This window comes from Rhinolophus sinicus, linkage group LG02 (assembly GCF_036562045.2).
Source record: "Rhinolophus sinicus isolate RSC01 linkage group LG02, ASM3656204v1, whole genome shotgun sequence".
Taxonomy (NCBI): domain Eukaryota; kingdom Metazoa; phylum Chordata; class Mammalia; order Chiroptera; family Rhinolophidae; genus Rhinolophus; species Rhinolophus sinicus.
This window is the reverse complement of record NC_133752.1, coordinates 112,716,407-112,737,395: the sequence shown is the minus strand read 5'-3', so window position 1 is coordinate 112,737,395 and position 20,989 is coordinate 112,716,407. Positions and strand designations below refer to the sequence as shown.

The following is a 20,989-nucleotide window of genomic DNA, read 5'->3' as shown; positions in this document are numbered from 1 at the left end:
CACGCCTGTATTTTCTTCCAGGCTTTTGTAGGTCAATCAGCCTCCAATCTCCATCCACATTCTGCTTAACATCCACACACCCCCAGTAGATATTTCCTGGGCACCTACCCTGTCCTGCCAGGGCCCCGTGCCCAGGGGCACCTCTATTCATGATTCGCCCCCAATTAGGACAGGACTTTGTGCCTGCTTGTGCTTTCCGTTGTTTAAGTCTCCTGTGCCATCAGGTGGGGCTGTGAGTACCTCAAGGGCAGGGGTCAGGCCTCACTTACATCCTGCATACAGTGGGTGCTCAGGGGAACTGCTGAAACTAATGGAGAGGCCAGAGGAAGCGGGACAGAGCAGGACACGCTCAGATTCTGGCGTCAAGTCGCCTGGGCTTGAATCCTAGCTCTCTGCCACTTTCTAGCTTGGGTACATTGCTTAACCTCTTTGCCTTCAGTTTCATCTGTAAAATAAATATAATGGTAATTCTTACTTTGTGGGGTTCTTGGGAGGCTTTGATGGGTTAAAATGTGTAAAGCATACGGTAAGTGCTCTGTATCTAATTGCTAGTACTATTGCTGTGGTTATCAGTATTATTACAAGCAGCCCGATGCACTTGGGTTTCAGTCCTGCCTATGACATTAGACTCACACTGTGGTATTGGTCAAACTGTCGGATACCTCTGGACCTCAGTTTATCCTTCTGTGAAATGGAAAGGAAGAATCTATCTTGCTGTCATTTTTCTAGAATCCAACAGCAGAATGAACGGAAATCTAAAGTGATTTTCAATCCCCATGGAGAATTCCCTTCTAGGGTTAACAGCCTACCTATCCTTCTGCCACCACCATCTCTCTATCCCTTCATCTGGCTTTCCTCTCTAAAGGTTATCTTACTGTGCACACAGCTGGTGTGAGGAAGAGCCAACAATATTTGATAAGAGGCCATGGCCTGTACCCAATCATATCTTCAATGTTGTCATAGAAGCGCCCGGCTCCTACCACGAAGAGAAGGAAAGAAGGGAGAGAAAGGACATTCTTTAGCATCCAAAGCATCAGGATAGGGCCCACACAGACCAGGATGGGCAAGGACCAATGAATAGAAGATATGGTGGTTGTCTGCACAGATCTCTGCTGGGAGCGAACTCTTCCCTGGGATCCAGAGGCAGGAATGGCCGTGGGCAGCAAAGACAATAACTTTCTGATTATCAGGCTGCTACAGACTGAACAGGTCTGAATAGGACAGGATATGGACCCACCTGGGGTGGTCTAGGTACAGCTATAAACAGCAGGGTAGGCAAGGCAGACTCTGGGGGGTCTTTCCAATGGTAGCAATTTAGGATTCTTGAGATTTTTGAGGTCGGGTAGGGGAGAAGTCCCAAGAAAAGGTGGGTGTGAGCAGTGGATGTTTCTCTTTTGTCTAAGAGCCCTGGGGGGGAGGTGAGTACTGGAGTTAGGGAGAGTCACTCACCATAGACCCAAGCCACACAGAGGGATTCAAAGATGGCCACAAACAGGAGGCACATGCCACTGGCTGCGTAGTAGTCAAAGAGCTGGAACACGTACATACCGCCCTGCCCAGGAGGAGATAAAAAAACAGAACTTTATCTGGAGGACACAGACAGATATACCCCTATGCCTGCCAGCCTCACACTCTCAAGGCACAGAACAGAGTTAGTGAGATCACAGAGACCGATGTTAAAAGAGAAGTTAGTTTGTAAACTGTAAGGCACGAGGCAGATATGAGGCAATGATTACTTTTTGTTATTGTTTTGGGGTGGATGAAATAGATAGCTACGGGATGTGATCAAAAAATATGGTAAATGTTTAAAATTAAAAAAAAATTAGTACAGTAAAAGACACATTGCCATTAATCCCCCTCAAAATACTCCCCCTCACTTCAAACACATTTATCCCATCATTCTTGCCACTTTCTGAAGCAGTTCTGGAAGTCTTCTTTTGTGAGTGTCTTTAGTTGCGCTGTCGTGGCTGCCTTGATATCCTGAATCAAATCGAAATGTTTACCTTTCATGGTCATTTTGACTTTGGGGGAAGAGCCAGAAGTTGCACGGTGCCAGATAAGGTGGATAAGGACACACCGTAATGTTTTCATTCGACAGAAATTGCCATACCAGAAGTGATGTGTGACATGGAGCATTTCTGTTGTGATCACAAAACACGGTGAATGCTACTGCTGAGTGCCATCCAATGGAAAGGTATGGATCTTCAATATGGGAAGCGGCGCATTGAACCTTAGTAACAGTGTGTGACAAGTTTCAACTTGTTCGATGCAGTCAGTCAGGTATAAGCTACAGTTGAGAGAAGGTGTGATTTAATGTGTGCTGTAAATCATCCTCCATCATGAAAATGCCCGTGTCACACATCGCTTCTGGTGCAACTTCCGACTCTTCCCCAAAGTCAAAATGACCATGAAAGTAAACATTTCAAATCAATTCAGGACATTGAGGCAGCCACGACAGTGCAACTAAAGACACGCATGACAGAGGACTTCCAGAACTGCTTCAGAAAGTGTTAAGAACAATGGCAAGAACAAAGTGTGTTCAAAGAAAGGGGAAGTATTTTGAGAATGGCAATGTGTCTTTTACTGTAATAGATCTTTTATTTAAACATTCACCGTATTGTCTGATCACATCTCTTATTGTTAGATTGTCCTTGAGAATATTTAAGAATTGACCCAGAAGTCCAAGACATAATGTGCACTTTTTGGCAAAGATCAGGGTAGGGGCTGCCATTGGTATTAACAAGCTGACAAGTTTCATCTCCTTCCTTCTCCTTTGAGATGTCACACAGACTAGCACCCATCCCCAGGGCTCCCTTTCTCCCTTTGAAGTTTAGCCCTGGAACTTGGTACAACTGCCTGGGAAATTGTGGGATCTTGCTGGAGAGGCAGTTTTCCCTCACCCAAGACTTCCCAACCATCCTTTCCATACCTCTTAGTTTACCATGGAGCCAAAATACCCCTTGCAGAAGTAAATGGTCAATGCCCAAAGGCCAGAGGAGGGAGTCATCTATTTGTACTTCCCATGGCTAGGAAAGGAGCAGGTCCCAGTGCCTTGAAACCACAGCACCCTGTTCCTCCTTCAGTACAGGACTTGTCCACCTTTACTCCTCTCCTCACCTGGTCCCCACCTGGAAGCCTCCCAGAGCCTCACCTCTGTGAGCATGACCAGCCCAACAAGAAAGGAGATGACAGATACGCCAAGGATGAGGCCCTCCCTCCGGTTCTTCTTGCGGAACACACGGGGGTACATGTCCACCAGTGCCGTCACCAGGCTCTCTACGCACACAAACTGGATGAGAGGGCAAAAGAATTGGAGGGAAAAAGAGCTCCCAGAAGAAGCTCCATCACTAGCGCTGGCTTATGGCTCGCGGGGTCAGCCCTGTCAGCCGCCCTGTCTCCAGTTCCCAGGGCTGTCCTTGCATGGTTAGGTCTGGACCCACCTTCACAGCTCCTCTTGGTCCCTGGAAGGGCATTCCCATCTGACAGCTGCCCAACCCCCAGCTGTTTTAAGGTCCAGCGGGGCATTAAGCTCGACCTCGTGCCCACTGCTGCTCCTCCCCCAGCCCACCCACACCCACTCGTCTCTCAGCCTCTGAGTGGCCATCACTTGATACCTGGCTATCCAGTCCCAGGAGGACGACCATGAAGAAGAAGCAGCAGGCCCAGAGAGGAGAGAAGGGCAGCATCACCACAGCCCGGGGGTAGGCGATGAAAGCCAGGCCAGGGCCTGCAGCGGGAAGCACAGGGACACGCAGAGTGCCAGGCCGGCCCCAGGCCATGTGCGATCCAAGTGTGGCGCCATGGCATAACAGGAGCCAGAGGAAACCTCACCCCCACTGTCCTCACCCAGGAGAAGACAGACACACTCTACCTGGTCCCCAAATTTCCACCACCCCCTGTATTTTCATTGGCAGAAACAGAACCTAGAGACTGTGGGTATAAAGGTTTGGAAGACAGAAAGGGGTGTATCACCCATATTTCTGTAATTTCTACCCCAAATCCTCTGATCTCACTCTCCAGATCTATTGCCCCAAACCAGAGGTTTCAAACTCAAAAAGACCTCAGGGTCCAGGCAGACCATGTACATTTGCAAAATTGACCCAAAGGAAAATGAGAGAGTGACAGGGCCTGATGAGACCTGGCGCTATGGTGCCCCCATCAACTAAAGCAATCACTGCATTGTTTCTAGAGAGGAGACGGTTCCACAGGAAATACCTCCCAGACTAAAGTGGGCCTGAGGCCACCAGTTTGCCACCTCTGCACCCTGCGCCTTTTCTGTCACCCAAGAGTGAACTGACATTCATTTCAGAATACCACTGACATACAACCTCTAAAATAAATTACTGTTCCTCTCAGCTCGTTCAAATAGCAGGAACGGATTCTCAAGCCGGTGCCTGGGTTCATCAGTAGGAAGCTTCCTTTGAACAAAAGGGTGTGACCCTGTGACCTTTGACCTTGGACATTCCTTTACTTCTTGAAGACGCACTCCCCATACTGGTGAGATGCGGATGATACTAGCACCTGCCTCACAGCTTTCCATTGCACGGTCCAGGCAGAATGCTTCACAGAGTGCCTGGCATATAGTAAGTGTTTAATAAAAGTGAAATATTATCATTTTTAATGAGTCAATGATGTTAGTTGCTCAGTGCGTGGCACTCGGTGTAACAGGTGCACTTGTGAATGCTATGATCAAAACTGTCTTGTTACAGAGTGCAGCGGGTGGGCCACCGAACAGGGGAAGAGCAAGACAAACCTTTACAGCTCACCCAGAGAGGGGACTAGTCCTTCATTTTATTTAAAACCAGCAATAACAAGACTGCATGGTAGAAAAGCATTCACTTAACAAAGGAGGACACTCTATGTGCCAATAGAAACTTACCCCTGAGACATCATTTAAAGTGAACAAAACAAGTCATGATGTAGAACAGTGCATCTAGTATGTTATCAATTGGTTTTTTAAAAGCAATAGTAGTATGAGTGAATGTGCATGTATGTATGGGTGTGTATTTTTTTTCTCATATATGCTTAAACTATTTCTGGAGGGATAAACACAAATCTGGTAACACTGGTGGACTCCAGGGTAAGGAACTAGAAGTTGGGGTAGGAAGAAAAACAGTCACTGTATCCCCCTTCACCCTGTGAAGCTTTGTTTTTACGTCCTCCCCGGCCTTCCTGGGATGCAGCCACTGAAAGGTGACGAGAGCTCACCCACAGTGAAGGTGACAATAGAAACACCTCTGGAACCGGTTGGTGAAGGTTCAAAGCTCACAGAATCCACAGGCTTGGGCCTCCCCACCACTCACCTGACTCTGCCACTTCAGAGATGGGCACCCCCTGCTCTTGGGACATGAAGCCCAGGATGGAGAAGATGGCAAACCCGGCCACAAAGCTGGTGCCGCTGTTGAGGAAGCAGAGGGCGATGCAGTCCCTGCAGTAGGTGGGGAGGTGGAAACAGGTGAGTCAGAAAGGGCTGCAGGGCCTCAGGTGGGAGCCAGTGGAAACCCCAGGGGAGCCCTGCCCCTCACAGCAGTCAGGCCTGAGGCGGCTGCCTGGCAGAATTAAGACGAGCCTTCAAGGGACAGTTCTGCTCCCCCCCCCCCCTTTAGCTCAGTCTTGGAATAAATCAAGGTAGTCCTTAAAAAATGAGGCTCTGAGGAAGTAAAATATTAATCTAAAAATTACAAACTGCCACAGAGCCTCCCCTCCCCACCGTGTCACCACACCTTTGGGATACCACCACTGGGACACGATTCAGTGTGGCATGCTAATATCAAGGACATACGCCTGGATAATCCCAAACAACAAATAATTCTCAGTCACCTAAATCTGATTCTGAAATGTATGATATATTTTTAGCTAATATTAAAATTGGCGTAAATTCTCTAATATGAACCAGATAGGCCAAGGGAACCATGGGGAGGGGACATGGAAGGGAGAGGGGTGAAGGAAAATAGGTAAGGAGTCCATGTTTGCTGGGGTGAATGTACAAAGTAGGCAAGACTGAGGCTCCACTGCATGACACGACTACTTCTCGGGCTTGCTTACACTCCTGAGCCACTAACTTCTAAATTAGCCAGGACCCAGGCTGGGCCCCGCTGCAGTTTCTCAGCCAACCGCAACCCCCACCCATTTGGAAGCAATCCCTTTGGCATGCTGCAGCTGGCTCCTTTAAGCCACTGGTAGCCCCAGAGTATTGGAAAGTGGGGTGAAGGGTGGGGTGGGCAAATCCATGAGCTGGTGCACCCTCCAAACCACCCCTGATCCAGCACGGCTGGAGGGACAGTAGAGAGATGTAGGTTTGTGGCTCAGGCCCCACTGCCCCAGTCACCTGTAGCAGTTGTTGTGGTACTTGTTGTAGCTGCCCAGGGCCGTCAGGCACCCTAGACAGATGGCGAAGGAGAAGAAGATCTGGGTGCCCGCGTCCATCCACACCTACACAGGGAAAAGAGAAGAAAGCTGCACCCCAGGGAAGCCAGGGCAGCTGGGCTCCACAGAAGCACACAGGCCCATGCTGAGCCAGGCACGGCCGAGGGCTGGTGAAAACCCTGCTCTCAGCCTGTGCAGAACCCCCTGCGACCTGCTATCCCAAGGGGCTCTACTTTTGGGGGCCCTAGATGGGGTTTCTCGGGCACTACCAGGATGGCATAGACATTAGGCATTCGAGGAAGAGGACTAAAGGAGGAGGGTGGGTGGGGGGAACGTGCGCTAGGACTAGGCCTGGCACCACATTTTTATCCTGGAAACAAACCCCTGCCCTGAGCTCTCCTGGTGGTGTGACCAGTTTGGAAGGAACCCAGAGACAGGATCTCTAGGGTCCAGGGTCCTTACTATCAGACTCATCACGGGCATGTAGTTTGGCCTCTCGTGCCTCAAAACCCGCTGTCTGAAAAACAGGAAGAACAATCTTCAGCTCACAAAAAGTCAAGAGGGTGAACAGAAATGCATCTGTAAAGGGCTTTGTACTCCTTGGGGGGGAAAGAGCTCTCCAGCTAAACACAGGGTATGGTTGTTACTGTTATTATCTCAGCTGCTGCCCCCGCCTGAGCATGTTACGATTTAGATTTAACAGCTAGAATAACATCCAAAAGAGAAAGAAGTCAAGGCAAACAGGACTGGGCAACCCTGCAGATCAGCAGGAGGTGAGGTCCTGGGGCCACAGACCCCCCAGGCACCTCCTGCCTTCCGCCGAGGTGAGCTCTGCAAGGGAGCACCAAGCCGTGGACGCAGGCATCCCAGGCAGCTGTCCCAGCACCTCTGTGTTCCCCATTTCTTGTCTTTTGCCTGGCTCTGCCCCAGGAGTCCTCCAACAGGCCCCTATTTTCCTTTCACTAATATCAGGCTCCCAACAGCCCCACATGCCAAAGCCTCAGTTTCTTTCTGCCCAAAGCTCCTCAGTCCCTATGCGACTCTCCCTGCCTCCTTACCCATCTCCCCCAACCTCAACCTCCCTTACTCTCTCTCTTATCACACTCACCCCGCCAAAGTGCATGTTACTCAGTCTTATAGTGGCAACCTGACTACATCACAATCACATTAATTCCGCAGTCAGCATCCCCAGCTGAGACACTGAAGCTCTCGGGCTAAAGGAGGACCCAGGAATTTGTATCATTTTCGGAGCTTCCTGGATGATCCTACTGAATAGTCAGATGTGGAATCACCACCTGACAGTCCCCAAGGACTGGGTCAGGGACCCACCCAGGGCACTCACTCCTCTTGTTATATTTCCATTTACGCAGTAATTAGGAAAGGGGGGGGATGGTGAAGAAAAGGGGAGAATGTCTCTAGCCTCCTGCCCCTTCGGCGCCCTATGACTCCCATCCCCAAGGTGGGAGCAGGAGCTGTGTGGCAGGAGCTGCTACGGGGAAAAGGCAGAGGCAGAACCAGAGGGGCCCATTGGCAAGAAAGAGCAGGAAGGACAGAAACACCTGAGGACTTTTTCACCTTGAGGGAAAACATAATGGGAAAGGAGATGGGCATCAGGATTTAGTTCAGAAGCGAAAGAAGGAAAGGGTAGGCATGAAAAGAGCCTGCAGACCAGAAGAGGGGTGCTTACAAAGTTCAGTGTGATGCCATAAAATGTGAGGGAGTGCCTTGGGTGGTCTGTTTACTCCTTCAAGTTGTTACAAATCCTTTTTTCTTCTAACACTCTGCACGCCAGCTACTGTAAGGATGGTCAGTGACCTCAGGAAAACTCAGTGACCTCTGGTCTGAAAGTCACTCTGTTCTATTTCATCCCTGCTCACTCAGTAGGTTACAAGCGGCTCTGAGCTTGTACAGCGGATTTACCCAGGGTCAGAGATAAAGCGCTGGAGAGCGATGCTTATCTGCCTGGGGGCTCACGTGGTCATGAGATCAGGCAATCTCTCCCAAATAGGTCATCCAGGCCTAGAGGATTTGTTCCATGTGCCTCGCAGTACCCAGGGTGCAGACGGACCCACACGTTACCAGGGAAATTGTCCAGTGCCCTAGAGACCTCTGTGGCTGCCCACATGACGGCAGGGGGCGCAAATCCTGTGGTTATGAAGTTTTGTAAACTCAGGCTTGGGAAGACAAATTGTGACTTGGCAGTTTACCTTGCCCTATGGGGGACAGACTAAGACTGAGTTGTGAGGAGAGGTTAATGAGAACAGAGAAAAATGCAGCAGGAGAGCTGAGAGGTCAGAGTGCAAGGGTCAGATATGGTGCCTTTGACTAAAGCCCCTCCCTGAGAGCTTGGCAAGCCCCAGCTCTCTGCACAGCTGCTGCCTGACAAGCCTGCTGGGATAAAGGGAAGAAATGGGGTCAGAAGAAGGACTGAAGGAACTAGCAGAGCAAGCTGTTCTGTTCCCACCGCAGGCGACCCACTCCCTGCCCATGCCAGGAGACCTGGTTTCTAGAATAAAGCTCTAATGTGTCTCTGATTGGGGCAGAAGACTGACCAAGAAAAAAACAAGTGTGAAAAACGCTTGGTGGAGTGTAGGCAAAAAGAGTTCTCTGGGGCCACAGAGAAAAAGCGAGACCTCTAGAAAGTCCAGGAAAGATGTTTTCAACTTTGAGTCCAACCCCAAGGATTATTATATTTACTATTTTTAGGAAGAAAATAGTGTGTAGTGGAAAAAGCCTGGGCTTTGGCGTCAAAATGAACTGGATTTCAATTACTAACTCCATTAATTACTAGCTGTGTGATCTTATGCAAGTCACTTAACCTCTCTGAACCTTGCCTTTCTCATCAGGAAAATGGGTATAATAAAATACAAATAAATAAAAATACAAATAAAATAATGTATGTAAACCTCCTTACACAAAAATAAATATTACTTCCCTATCCCACCTTCTGGGATAATTAAAAAAAAACAGCCTTTCAAACTCTCAAATAATTCATATTCTTTGGAAAATGAATATCACGGTGATTAAAACAACAGACTCCAAAAGACTACTTGTGATGAAACCCAAGCTCCCCACATCCCGCCTCCAACACATTAGTTTTGTGGTTTGAATCAAATTTGTAAGGTTCCCTAAGCTCCAGTTTCTTCACCTGTAAAATAAGGCTAACACCTAACTAATTCCCAGGGCTGGTGGGAGGATTAAACTGTGTCATGCACTCGGTAAAGTGTGTGACAAATAATAAGCACATGATCGACTGTCAGCTAGTGCTGCTGTTTATCGTTGGGTAATTTTAAATAAACAACTCACCTTTCAGTGATGAGGAGGTTCCACAGACTTCAATGCACAATATCAGAATAAAAAGACTCATTCTCAAAAAAGGACTCCCTGCACAGCAGACAGGCAAGACGAAGAGGCCCACTACCAACTGAAATCACCTACAGGTGGGAGATTCGCGCGAGTGGAGGGAGGAGGAAAGGGAGAAGTGCGCGGAGACGGAGCCGCGGGGGCGCAGGATGCAGACCCAGCTCAGTGCACCGAGCTCGCTGCTTCCCAGAACCACCGCAGCTGCGGGAAATCAGACTGCTAGGGCTCTGCCAGGGCTCCACAGGGCTGAGGGGACAGCATATAACACGGCTGAACCCAACGCTCACGGCAGAGACCTCGGAGAAAAGACTGAGGGAAGAGGCTGAAAACGGGGGTTTAAGCCCGCACTGCTGAGCAGAGAACGGAGCCTTAGGCACTGAGACCGGCCGCCCCCTCCCTCCCCTCCCAGAGCTCGCCCCGCCCCCACCTGCCCGGTGCTAGAGGCGGAACAGTAGCAGTGTCAGATCAAAACAACAGAAAATTTGCTGTTTTGAGAACTGTGGACCGGAAACACAAATTCACAGCCCAACTAGTTCCAGCAAAGGGGAGAGAGCTGTGGAAGCAGGACCGGCTGTGGTGGTGGTCGCCGCCATTGCTCTGGGCCACCTCTCACAGCTCACCCCGCCCCTGACCCCACCTATCTGGGCGGATCCCTGCAGGAGTAAACAGAACTGCTGAAATATACGGGCTCTGAATCAGGAGCTGGAAGAGCTTTGGAACATCAAAAGCTCTCTGCATACCCACCGGGACACTGCGCCCTGTAACCTAGACGAACTATTAACAGAGGAGAAGCCCGTCTCCCAGGGAATCCCCCCATTGTGTGAGAAGTTGGAATAGTGCAGAGAAAACATAGCACTACCGTGTGGGAGAAGAAAAATAAGTTGCAGTTGGAGAAATAATAAAACATTCTACCAACAAGTACTGGCAAACAAAAGAAAGACCGCTTTCTATCAACCTGTTGCAGAAGTCACTCCTGTAGATGTCTAGGAAGAGAAATAGTAAACCAGTAATTGCCATGAATAACCAAGGCAACAAGATAGCTCAGAAAGAAAGTGAAAAATCTCCAGAGAAGGCACTTAAAGATACAGAAATATGTGACTTAAATGACAGAGAATTCAAGATTGCAGTTCTGAAAAACTCAACGAGATACAAGAAAACACAGATAGGCAGTTAAATGAACTCAGAAACTCAATCAAAGAACAGCATGAGCATTTTACGAAAGAGATTGAAATTTTAAAAAAGAACCAAATAGAATTTCTGGAGATTAAGAACTCAATAGAAGAAATTAAGAATGAAATAACCAGCTTAGGTAGTAGAGTTGACCAGATGGAGCAAAGAATCAGTGACATCGAAGATAGAAACCTGGAAATGACACAGATAGAAGAAGAAAGAGACTTGAGACTTAAAAGAAATGAAAGAACTCTACAAGAACTTTCTGACTCCATCAGAAAGAGCAATATAAGAATAATGGGCATACCAGAAGGAGAAGAAAGAGAAGGGAACAGAGAATAAATTCAAACAAATTGTCGATGAGAACTTCCCAAATTTGTGGACAGAACTGGACCCTCGAATCCAAGAAGCAAACAGAACACCTAGTTACCTCAATCCCAACAGACCTTCTCCAAGGCACATTGTATTGAAGCTGTCTAAAATCAATGACAAAGAAAGAATCCTCAAGGCAGCCAGGGAAAAGAAGACGGTAACTTACAAAGGAAAGCCCATTAGATTATCATCAGATTTTTCAGCAGAAACTCTACAAGCCAGGAGGGAGTGGAACCAAATATTCAAACTATTGAAAGAGAGAAACCATGAGCCAAGAATAATATATCCAGCAAAGATATCCTTTAGATATGAAGGAGGAATAAAGACCTTTCCAGACATACAGAAGCTGAGGGAATTTTCTAATACACGACCTGCACTACAAGAAATACTAAAGGAGGCTATTCGACCACCATCAACAGGGACAATTTGTGGCAACCACAACTCAAAAAGGGGAGAGTAAAGGCCTGAACGGAATATGGGAATGGAGAAAGTAAGCGTGCTGAAGAAAATGGAATACTCTAAATATCAAACTTTCTTTTACATAAACTTAAGGGTAACCACTCAAAATAAATCCAGAATTGAAATATATACTGAAATAAAAGAAGAAACAGAGGAAACATCATAGAATACCACCACACAGAAATAATAGACAACAACAAAAGGCAAAGAAACAATGGAGACACAGCCTTACCAGAAAACTAAAGATAGAATGACAGGAAATCCTCACATATCAATAATCACCCTAAATGTAAATGGACTGAACTCACCAATAAAAAGGCACAGAGTAGCAGATTGGATCAAAAACTAAACCCAACCATATGCTGTCTCCAAGAGACACATCTCAGCTACAAGGACAAGCATAGACTCAAAGTGAAAGGGTGGAAATTGACACTCCAAGCAAATGGTACCCAGAGAAAATCAGGTGTAGCCATAATGATATCAGATGAAACAGACTTCAAGGTGAAACAGATAACAAGAGACAAAGATGGACATTTCATAATGGTGAAGGGGACTGTACAACAAGAAGACATAACAGTCATCAATATTTATGCCCCCAATCAGGGAGCACCAAAATACACCAAGCAACTACTAACAGAACTAAAGGGAGAAATTGACCAAAACACAAATATACTAGGGGACTTAAATACATCATTGACAGCTATGGATAGATCATCCAAACAGAAAATAAATAACGAAATAGTAGCCCTAAATGACACATTAGATGAAATGGACATAATTGGCATTTATAGAGCACTTCATCCTAAAACATCAGACTATACATTCTTTTCTAGTGTACATGGAACATTCTCAAGGATAGACATATATTGGGACATAAAATCAGTCTCAACAAATTTAAGAAGATTGAAATCATACCATGCATATTCTCTGATCACAAGGCTTTCAAATTGGATATCAACTGTAAAAAGAAAGCGGGAAAAAACACAAATACATGGAGATTAAACAACATACTTTTAAAGAAGGACTGGGTCAAAGAAGAAATTAGAGGAGAGATCAAAAGATACATAGAAACAAATGACAATGAAAATACATCCTACCAAAATTTTTGGGATGCAGCGAAAGCAGTTTTAAGAGGGAAATTTATCTCATTACAGGCCTATCTCAAGAAACAAGAAAACTCCCAAATAAATAACCTCATGTTACACCTTAAAGAACTAGAAAAAGAAGAACAAGTAAAACCCAAGGTCAGCAGAAGAAAGGAAATAACAAAAATTAGAGCAGAACTAAATGAAATAGAGAACAAAAAGACAATAGAAAAAATTAATATGACAAAGAGCTGGTTCTTTGAAAAGATTAACAAAATTGACAAACCCTTGGCTAGACTTACTAAGATTAAAAGAGAGAAGACACTGATTAACAAAATCAGAAACGTAAAAGGGGAAGTTATCACGGACACCACAGAAATACAAAGGATCATCCAAGAATACTATGAAGGACTATATGCCACCAAATTCAACAACCTAGAAGAAATGGACAAGTTCTTAGAAACATATAGCCTTCCAAGGCTGAACCATGAAGAACTGGAAAATCTAAACAGACCGATCACCAGTAACGAAATTGAATCAGTCATACAAAACCTTCCCAAAAGCAAAAGTCCGGGACCAGATGGCTTCACTAGTGAATTCTACCAAACCTTCAAGGAGGATCTAATACCAATTCTGCACAAACTCTTCCAAAAAATTGAAGAAGAGACAGTACTCCCTAACTCATTTTATGAGGCCAACATTACCCTGATACCAAAACCTGGTAAGGACAGCACAAAAAAAGAAAACTACAGACCAATATCTCTAATGAATACCGATGCAAAAATCCTAAATAAAATTCTAGCAAATCGAATACAACAATGCATTAAAAAGATTATTCATCACGACCAAGTGGGGTTCATCCCCGGGGCACAAGGATGGTTCAACATATGCAAATCCATCAATGTGATACATCACATAAACAAAATAAAGGACAAAAATCATATGATTATATCAATTGATGCAGAAAAGGCATTTGACAAGATACAACATCCATTTATGATTAAAACACTTAATAAAATGGGTATAGAAGGAAAATACCTTAACATAATAAAGGCCATATATGACAAGCCCTCTGCTAATCTCATAATTAATGGAGAAAAACTGAAGCCCTTTGCTCTACGTTCAGGAACACGACAGGGATGTCCCCTATCACCTCTGCTTTTCAACATAGTGTTGGAAGTCCTTGCCAGAGCAATCAGGCAAGAGAAAGAAATAAAAGGCATCCAAATTGGGAATGAAGAAGTTAAATTATCACTCTTTGCAGATGACATGATGCTATATGTAGAAAACCCTAAAGACTCCACCAAAAAGCTATTAGAAACAATCAACGAATACAGTAAAGTTGCCGGCTACAAAATCAACGCACAGAAGTCCATTGCCTTCCTATATACTAACAATGAAATCTCAGAAAATGAAATACAAAAAACAATTCCTTTTGCAATTGCAGCAAAAAGAATAAAATACCTAGGAATAAACTTAACCAAGAATGTGAAAGACCTATATGCTGAAAACTATAAGACATTTTTGAAAGAAATTGAAGAAGACACAAAGAAATGGAAAGACATTCCGTGCTCATGGATTGGAAGAATCAACATAGTTAAAATGGCCATATTACCCAAAGCAATATACAGATTCAATGCAATCCCCATCAAAATCCCAATGGCATATTTTAAAGAAATAGAACAAAAAATCATCAGATTTGTTTGGAACCACAAAAGACCCCGAATAGCCAAAGCAATCTTAAGAAACAAGAACAATAATGGAGGTATCACACTTCCTGACTTTGGCTTGTACTACAGGGCTACAATAATCAAAACAGCATGGTATTGGCAGAAAAACAGACACATAGACCAATGGAATAGAATTGAGAACCCAGAAATAAAACCACATAAATATGGACAGATAATTTTTGACAAAGAAGCTAAAACATACAATGGAGCAAAGACAGCCTCTTCAATAAATGGTGCTGGGAGAATTGGATAGCCACGTGCAAAAGAATGAAACTGGACTGCTATTTGTCACCATGTACCAAAGTTAATTCAAAATGGATCAAAGACTTAAGCATAAGACCTGACACAATAAACTGCATAGAAGAAAACATAGGTACTAAACTTATGGACCTTGGGTTCAAAGAGCATTTTATGAACTTGACTCCAAAGGCAATGGAAGTAAAAGCTAAAATAAACGAATGGGACTATATGAAACTTAAAAGCTTCTGCACAGCAAAAGAAACCATTGACAAAATAAAGAGGCCACCAACTGAATGGGAGAAGATTTTTGCAAACAGTGCCTCCGATAAGGGGCTAGTATCCAGAATATACAAGGAACTCATGCAACTCAACAACAAAAAAACAAACAACCCAATTGAAAAATGGGCAGAGGACTTGAAGAGACATTTCTCCAAAGAGGACATACAAATGGCAAATAGACATATGAAAAATGCTCAACATCACTAATCATCAGAGAAATGCAAATCAAAACCACAATGAGATATCACCTCACCCCAGTCAGAATGGCTATCATCAACAAGACAAATAATAACAAATGTTGGAGAGGCTGTGGAGAAAAAGGAACCCTCATACACTGTTGGTGGGAATGCAGACTGGTGCAGCCGTTATGGAAGGCAGTGTGGAGGTTCCTCAAAGAATTACGAATAGAATTGCCATATGACCCAGCAATACCTCTCCGGGGTATCTACCCAAAAATCTGAAAACATTTAGAGATAAAGACACGTGTGCTCCAATGTTCATTGCAGCTTTGTTTACGGTGGCCAAGACATGGAAACAACCAAAATGTCCTTCGATAGATGAATGGATAAAGAAGTTGTGGTATATATACACAATGGAATACTATTCGGCAGTAAGAAAAGATGATATAGGAACATTTGTGACAACATGGATGGATCTTGAGAGAGTAATGCTGAGCGAAATAAGTCAGACAGAAAAAGCAGAGAACCATGTGATTTCACTGATATGTGGTATATAAACCAAAAACAACAAAAGAACATGAGAAACAGAAACTCATAGACACAGACAATGGTTTGGTGGTTGCCAGAGGGTAAGGGGTGCGGGGGGTGGGGGGTGGGAGATGAGGGTAAGGGGGATCGAATATATGGTGATGGAAGGAGAACTGACTCTGGGTGATGAACACACAATGGGATTTATAGATGATGTAATACAGAATTGTACACCTGAAATCTATGTAATTTTACTAACAATTGTCACCCCAATAAATTTAATAAAAAAAAAAAAGGAGAAAAAAAAAAAAGACTCATTCTAATCAACAGTTCCAACTCCTCCCCAAACCCTGCATTAGAATAGCTTAGCATAGATATTCCAAAGTTTCAGTAAAGGCTGTTTGGACACCCTACCCCCCAGCCCTGCCTTTATCAATCTACCAAAGTGCAGTAGAGCAGACAGAAGGAAAGAAACAAGTGCTGGGATGAAGCACACACTGCACCAGTGCAGTCCTGAGTCTCCAGTGCCGTCACCCCTGTGAAAGAGACAAGCCCTGGAGAATACCAGCAGAGGCAGCAACCTGTGTGGCACACAGCAAGCCTGGCAAAAGGAGAAGAGGAAAGCACATAACCCAGCATTGTCTCTGCCTGGCTCCCCGCTCCCACATGCAGTGCTTGCCAGAGATGTCTTTGGTCTTCGGGTTGGCTAGCAGGAATTTTGCACCTTTCTCAAGTGCCAGGCAAATGCCAGCTGGAATTATCACACTTCCTGGGGAGTGCCAGCTACATTCAATTAGGGTTCTGGCAGGGCATCCCACCCTGCAGGGGCTGCTCTGCTCACAGACAACAATGGACTCACTTCATGGGACCAGGCCAGGTGGTTAATAAGGCAGCTCGGAAGCTCAGGACCAAACCTGGCTCTTGAAATCTCTCCCTCCCCATGGTCTCAGAGAACTTGGAAGACATATGCTCCCTGCACAGCCAACAGCTGACTGGGGTTGGAAGGATGGTATCCTGGAGAGCAGATTAAGATGTCTTATTCCCTTCAGTAACCCACACAGAGAGTTATGGCTTTATTAACTCTCAGAGGCTATCTGGTCCACCTGCTTTATATAATATTTGTTGGAAGATATATATATTACACTATACCTAGAACAGGCCTGGCACATTATAGATGCTCAAGAAATTTCTGCTGAACAAATGAGCTGTGAGAAAAACAAAGATAAGTGGATGAGGACTTTGCCTACAAGAGATCATACAGTAGGTGGAATTTGTCAACATTCAGACTTGGATTCCAAGTGCAGGTGCAAGGACGGAAAATTCTTTAAGCTCTCTAGGTCTTAATTTTCTTATCCATAAAATGGGGATACCTCCCTGATCTGCTGTGAGGATTAGCTGAAATAATGCATGCAAGCCTTCTACTGCCAGGCACATAGTAAGCACTCAATAGTTAGCTATAAGTCACCGATCAGGGCAAACAAGGTATTGATCACAGAAGCCATGAATCGGTTCCAGAAAAACTGGACTCTCTCTCCTTTTACTCTCTCAGCCTACCTGCCTGTCTCCCGGCCTGAAATGTCCCTTCCTTCCCAGCCTGGCCTCCAAACAAAGGCGGGCTTCGGCATAGCTTAACCACACCTGTGGTTCACACCTCTGGTTCACACATCTGCTGCTCCAGAACCACAATGGCTCCCTCTGGCATAGGAGATCCAAGCCAAAATCTATACCTGTCCTCCAAAGCCTTCCCTCACCTCTACTGCCCCACAATCTCCTGCGTGCTGCCTACTCTCTCTCCATTACAACCCTTTGGTTCCAGAGAAGCCAAAAGGCTTATGATAACAAAATAAAAATACACTTGGTTTGGCCTGCCACTTACTTGCTGTGTGACCTTGGGCCTTGTTTGCTCATCTGTACAATGAGGAGTTTGTACTAGATGATCTCTGGAGCCCTTTCAGCTCCAACGGCTGTGGCCCTACAGTTTGACTCCAAAGCCTGAGTGCAGCCTTTGGGCCCCACATGGAGATGACACAGCAGCAGTCTGTGTCTCTGTTATGTCTAAAAAATGGGGGAAGGAAAGGATAAACCCAGGCCCCACCAGAAGGTCACTGTGAAATGCCCAGGACGTAAGGCTATGTGGCTCCACGGGAAGGTTTCTGACTGTGGGAGCTCTGGCAGCCCCCTATAGAACTCAGGATGGAAGAACTCATAATTCTGTCAGGGTGGACGTGAGACTTGAAAATAGCTGAGCTTCTGGATCACCCCAAATTCTGCACAAGGGGGAGCCATTGCCTCTGTGTGTACTGAGTCCAGGCCTCAGAGGGACTGTGGCAGTGAGTGCCTCTCCCTTTTCTCTTGCTTTCTTCTCAGCACAGCAATTTCAGCAGCTGTGCTGGTGCCTTTCTATATAAATGATTGAAGAGCCAGCCACTTGTTCATCTCTTCTGTGCTGGGCGCCTCCAGCCCTAGGTCTCCTCAGAGCCCTGTCATAGACTGAGAACCTCCTCCAGCACCAAGGGAAGATCCCTAAATTGTCCACACGCTCTCCAAGGAGGCAGAGGCAGGGCACAGAGCTGGGTAACACATCTTAGGGGCTCTGGGGGCCCTGGCCCTCGATACCTCCTGGCTTTGCCAGCTTTCAAAATGGCTGCCAAACAGGAGAAGATAAGAAACCCTTCAGAGGCAGTGGCTTCTTATTTCCGGCCCTGCTTTACAAACCCCTCCAGTCAGCAAACAGCACCACCTCCTCCCTTTTTGAGGGCCAGGGCCACGAAGAAGCTGGCTGAGGGGAGGGAAGAAGCAGGGGCCTCTTGACAACTGACAGGAAACTCAACACCAGTCCAGTTGGTGCTGGGAGGGGCTGGGGAGCTGGGCCTAGGAATGGCCATGTGACAGAGGGAAGGACCCAGAGGGGGCTAGTGGAGGCTTAAGAAAGAGAGAAGAAGTTAGGTGTGAAATGAGATCTCCAAGGGAAAAAATGCAAAAAGGGGATGGGCAGATGTGGAGAAATGGGTCCAGCCTGTGGGTAAAGACCATTAGTGACATACTTGCTGCCCTTAAGAAATATTACTGGGGCCTCAGGGCCCCCCAGCTTTCCTGGCAGCTGTGAACCAAGGAGGAGGACCACAAACAGCAACTAACAGATGCCTCTGACCACCGCCCCACCCCCCCCACACACACAGAGCATGGATGCCTTAGGGTTGAGCCAGGAGCAGGGATGCTTCCCCAGAGCACAGGGAAGGGCCGTAGCTCAAGTACCTTCAGAGCCAAGTGACAGCCTTGTCTGCGGCTTCTTACCTGGGGATCCCACAGACGGGTGAGGTTTGGATACAGGTAAAACTGAATTCCTTGGGCTGCCCCAGGCAGTGTCACCCCTCGAATTAAAAGAACCACCAGCATGAGGTAAGGGAATGTGGCTGTGAAGTATACCACCTGGTGAAGAGGCAGATGAGGGACAAGAAACTTGTGAGTTAGGAGGGAGGGGGCTGGAGACCGAGCAGGGAGGCCGGAGGCAGGAGCTCCCCACCTACAGGTGGGGTTCTGCTCCTACCCTTCCCCTCGCCCCCCGCCCCCTGCAGCTGTTCAGTTCCACCTCCCCTCTGCCATGAGCCACAACCTCTCGTCTCCCTCCCCCCTCCGGCTTAAAGTACCCCCCTCCCCGACACATACCCAGTAAATATTTGTTGAGTGACTGAATGAACTTAGGCATTCTCCCAACAAGCGTGTTTGGAATTATGGCACAGGTGGTCAGGTATGAAAAGATCTGTAACACATGATCCCTCTCCTCCAGAGTTGACGAGCTTAGTGCACCCAGACAGCCAGACTAGGGAGGAAGCCTTGTCAGAGGCCTCCAGGGCAGGAGTCCAGAAGAACTCAGAATGCCCTTCTAATACCTCGTACACTCTAGGACAAAGAGGCCCCCACATTCTCAGGTGGGTTGAGAATCATTTTGAGACTAAGTCTTAACGGAATTCTCTTTCCAAAGGAACAGTACGCGAACTAGGGAGCCATGAACTGTGTTCAATTTGCAATGGGCCCACACACATGCTATATTCCAAGATCAAATTCCTCTGGAAATATCCTTCTGCCTTTCTTTCTCTGTCTCTTTCATTTAATATCCCCAAATACCCAAAGGACATGGGATTAAAGCCAGCAGAGGCACAGAAGCAAGGAAAAGCACTGCATAAAACCTTTGTGGGTCATTCCCCCATCCCTCACTACGCTACAACTTAGGGACCTCCTGGGTGACTGAACCTCCAGTGAGGGCGGGGAGTGCTAGGATGGGAGGGCCCAGCGCTGTCCCACACGGACCTTGCCCGTGGACTTGACCCCCTTCCAGATGCAGAAGTAGCAGATGACCCAGGCAAGCAGGAGGCACAGGGCCAGCTCCCAGCGCAGGGCCCCCGGGTGCTGGATGCCATCGGAGATCTTCAGGACCCGCCTCCTGGGGAGAGAAGGTTGAGCCAGGCCCCACTTTTGCTGCCAGCCTCCATTTGGTAGCCTGCATGTCTCGGGCAGCGGAGCTATGTCTCCAGGCTCTTGTCCAAAGGCTTGTCAGTTCTTGTCACCCGAATCCATGAGGCTGTCCTTTACCCAGAGATGGGGGTAGATACAAAGGGAGGCAAGTATAAACTGTTCCCAGGTAAGTATGCTCTGGGAGGCTGAGTACCAATGTGACCTGGAGAAGGAGGTGCAGACACATATTTTCTCAGCCAGGGTTTTAGGATGTTTTGATATCAGGAATTATGCCCTAGATGCATGTCAGTATTGGGGAGAGGAGAAGATAAGAGGCAATGCACATGCAGCTAGAGAGAGGAGGGGAGCTAGGAGGTGGACCCACACACATGTACACTAACATGGGGAGGGGCACATGGGGGGAGGCAAGGCAGGCACCCCTGACGAGAGTGGCAACATTCTCATCTCTGAAACCAGTTCTGCGTTAACCACAAATACAGGCACAACAGAAAAAAAAAGCCACTTAGGTGACAGGGCCACCAAAGAAGGAAATGGAAATTGTTCCCTAGCTATCTATTGAGAGTCACCACTGCAGGAACCCATCCCCGCGCCCTTCTTTCAAGCACACAGTTCTCAGTGGGGTGGGGAACAGGCCTCACTTACTCCCAGAACTCGAGGACAGGAGAGGTGGCATTCTCAGAGGTCACGTTCAGGGAGCCATTGGTCCTCTGGAACTCCATACAGTGCTCTACTCCGGGGTCCATGG

The 20,989-nt window shown here is 46.6% G+C and overlaps 1 protein-coding gene across 3 annotated transcripts in view; it reads right to left on the bottom strand.

The window, feature by feature from the left end:
* Positions 1-20,989, bottom strand: part of SLC6A13 (solute carrier family 6 member 13) — a 45,181-nt gene that overhangs the window by 966 nt on the left and 23,226 nt on the right. For 2 of the 3 annotated variants that reach the window (XM_019711297.2, XM_019711298.2), the window contains exons 5-13: positions 20,887-20,971; positions 20,080-20,212; positions 19,066-19,200; positions 6,329-6,432; positions 5,304-5,428; positions 3,615-3,727; positions 3,152-3,289; positions 1,450-1,552; positions 876-976 (exon numbers count right to left, since the gene is read on the bottom strand). In XM_019711297.2, coding sequence (XP_019566856.1) covers positions 876-976; positions 1,450-1,552; positions 3,152-3,289; positions 3,615-3,727; positions 5,304-5,428; positions 6,329-6,432; positions 19,066-19,200; positions 20,080-20,212; positions 20,887-20,971 — 1,037 coding nt within the window. The remainder of the gene's footprint in view (positions 1-875; positions 977-1,449; positions 1,553-3,151; positions 3,290-3,614; positions 3,728-5,303; positions 5,429-6,328; positions 6,433-19,065; positions 19,201-20,079; positions 20,213-20,886; positions 20,972-20,989) is intronic. The other variant, XM_074325216.1, reaches the window with a different exon arrangement.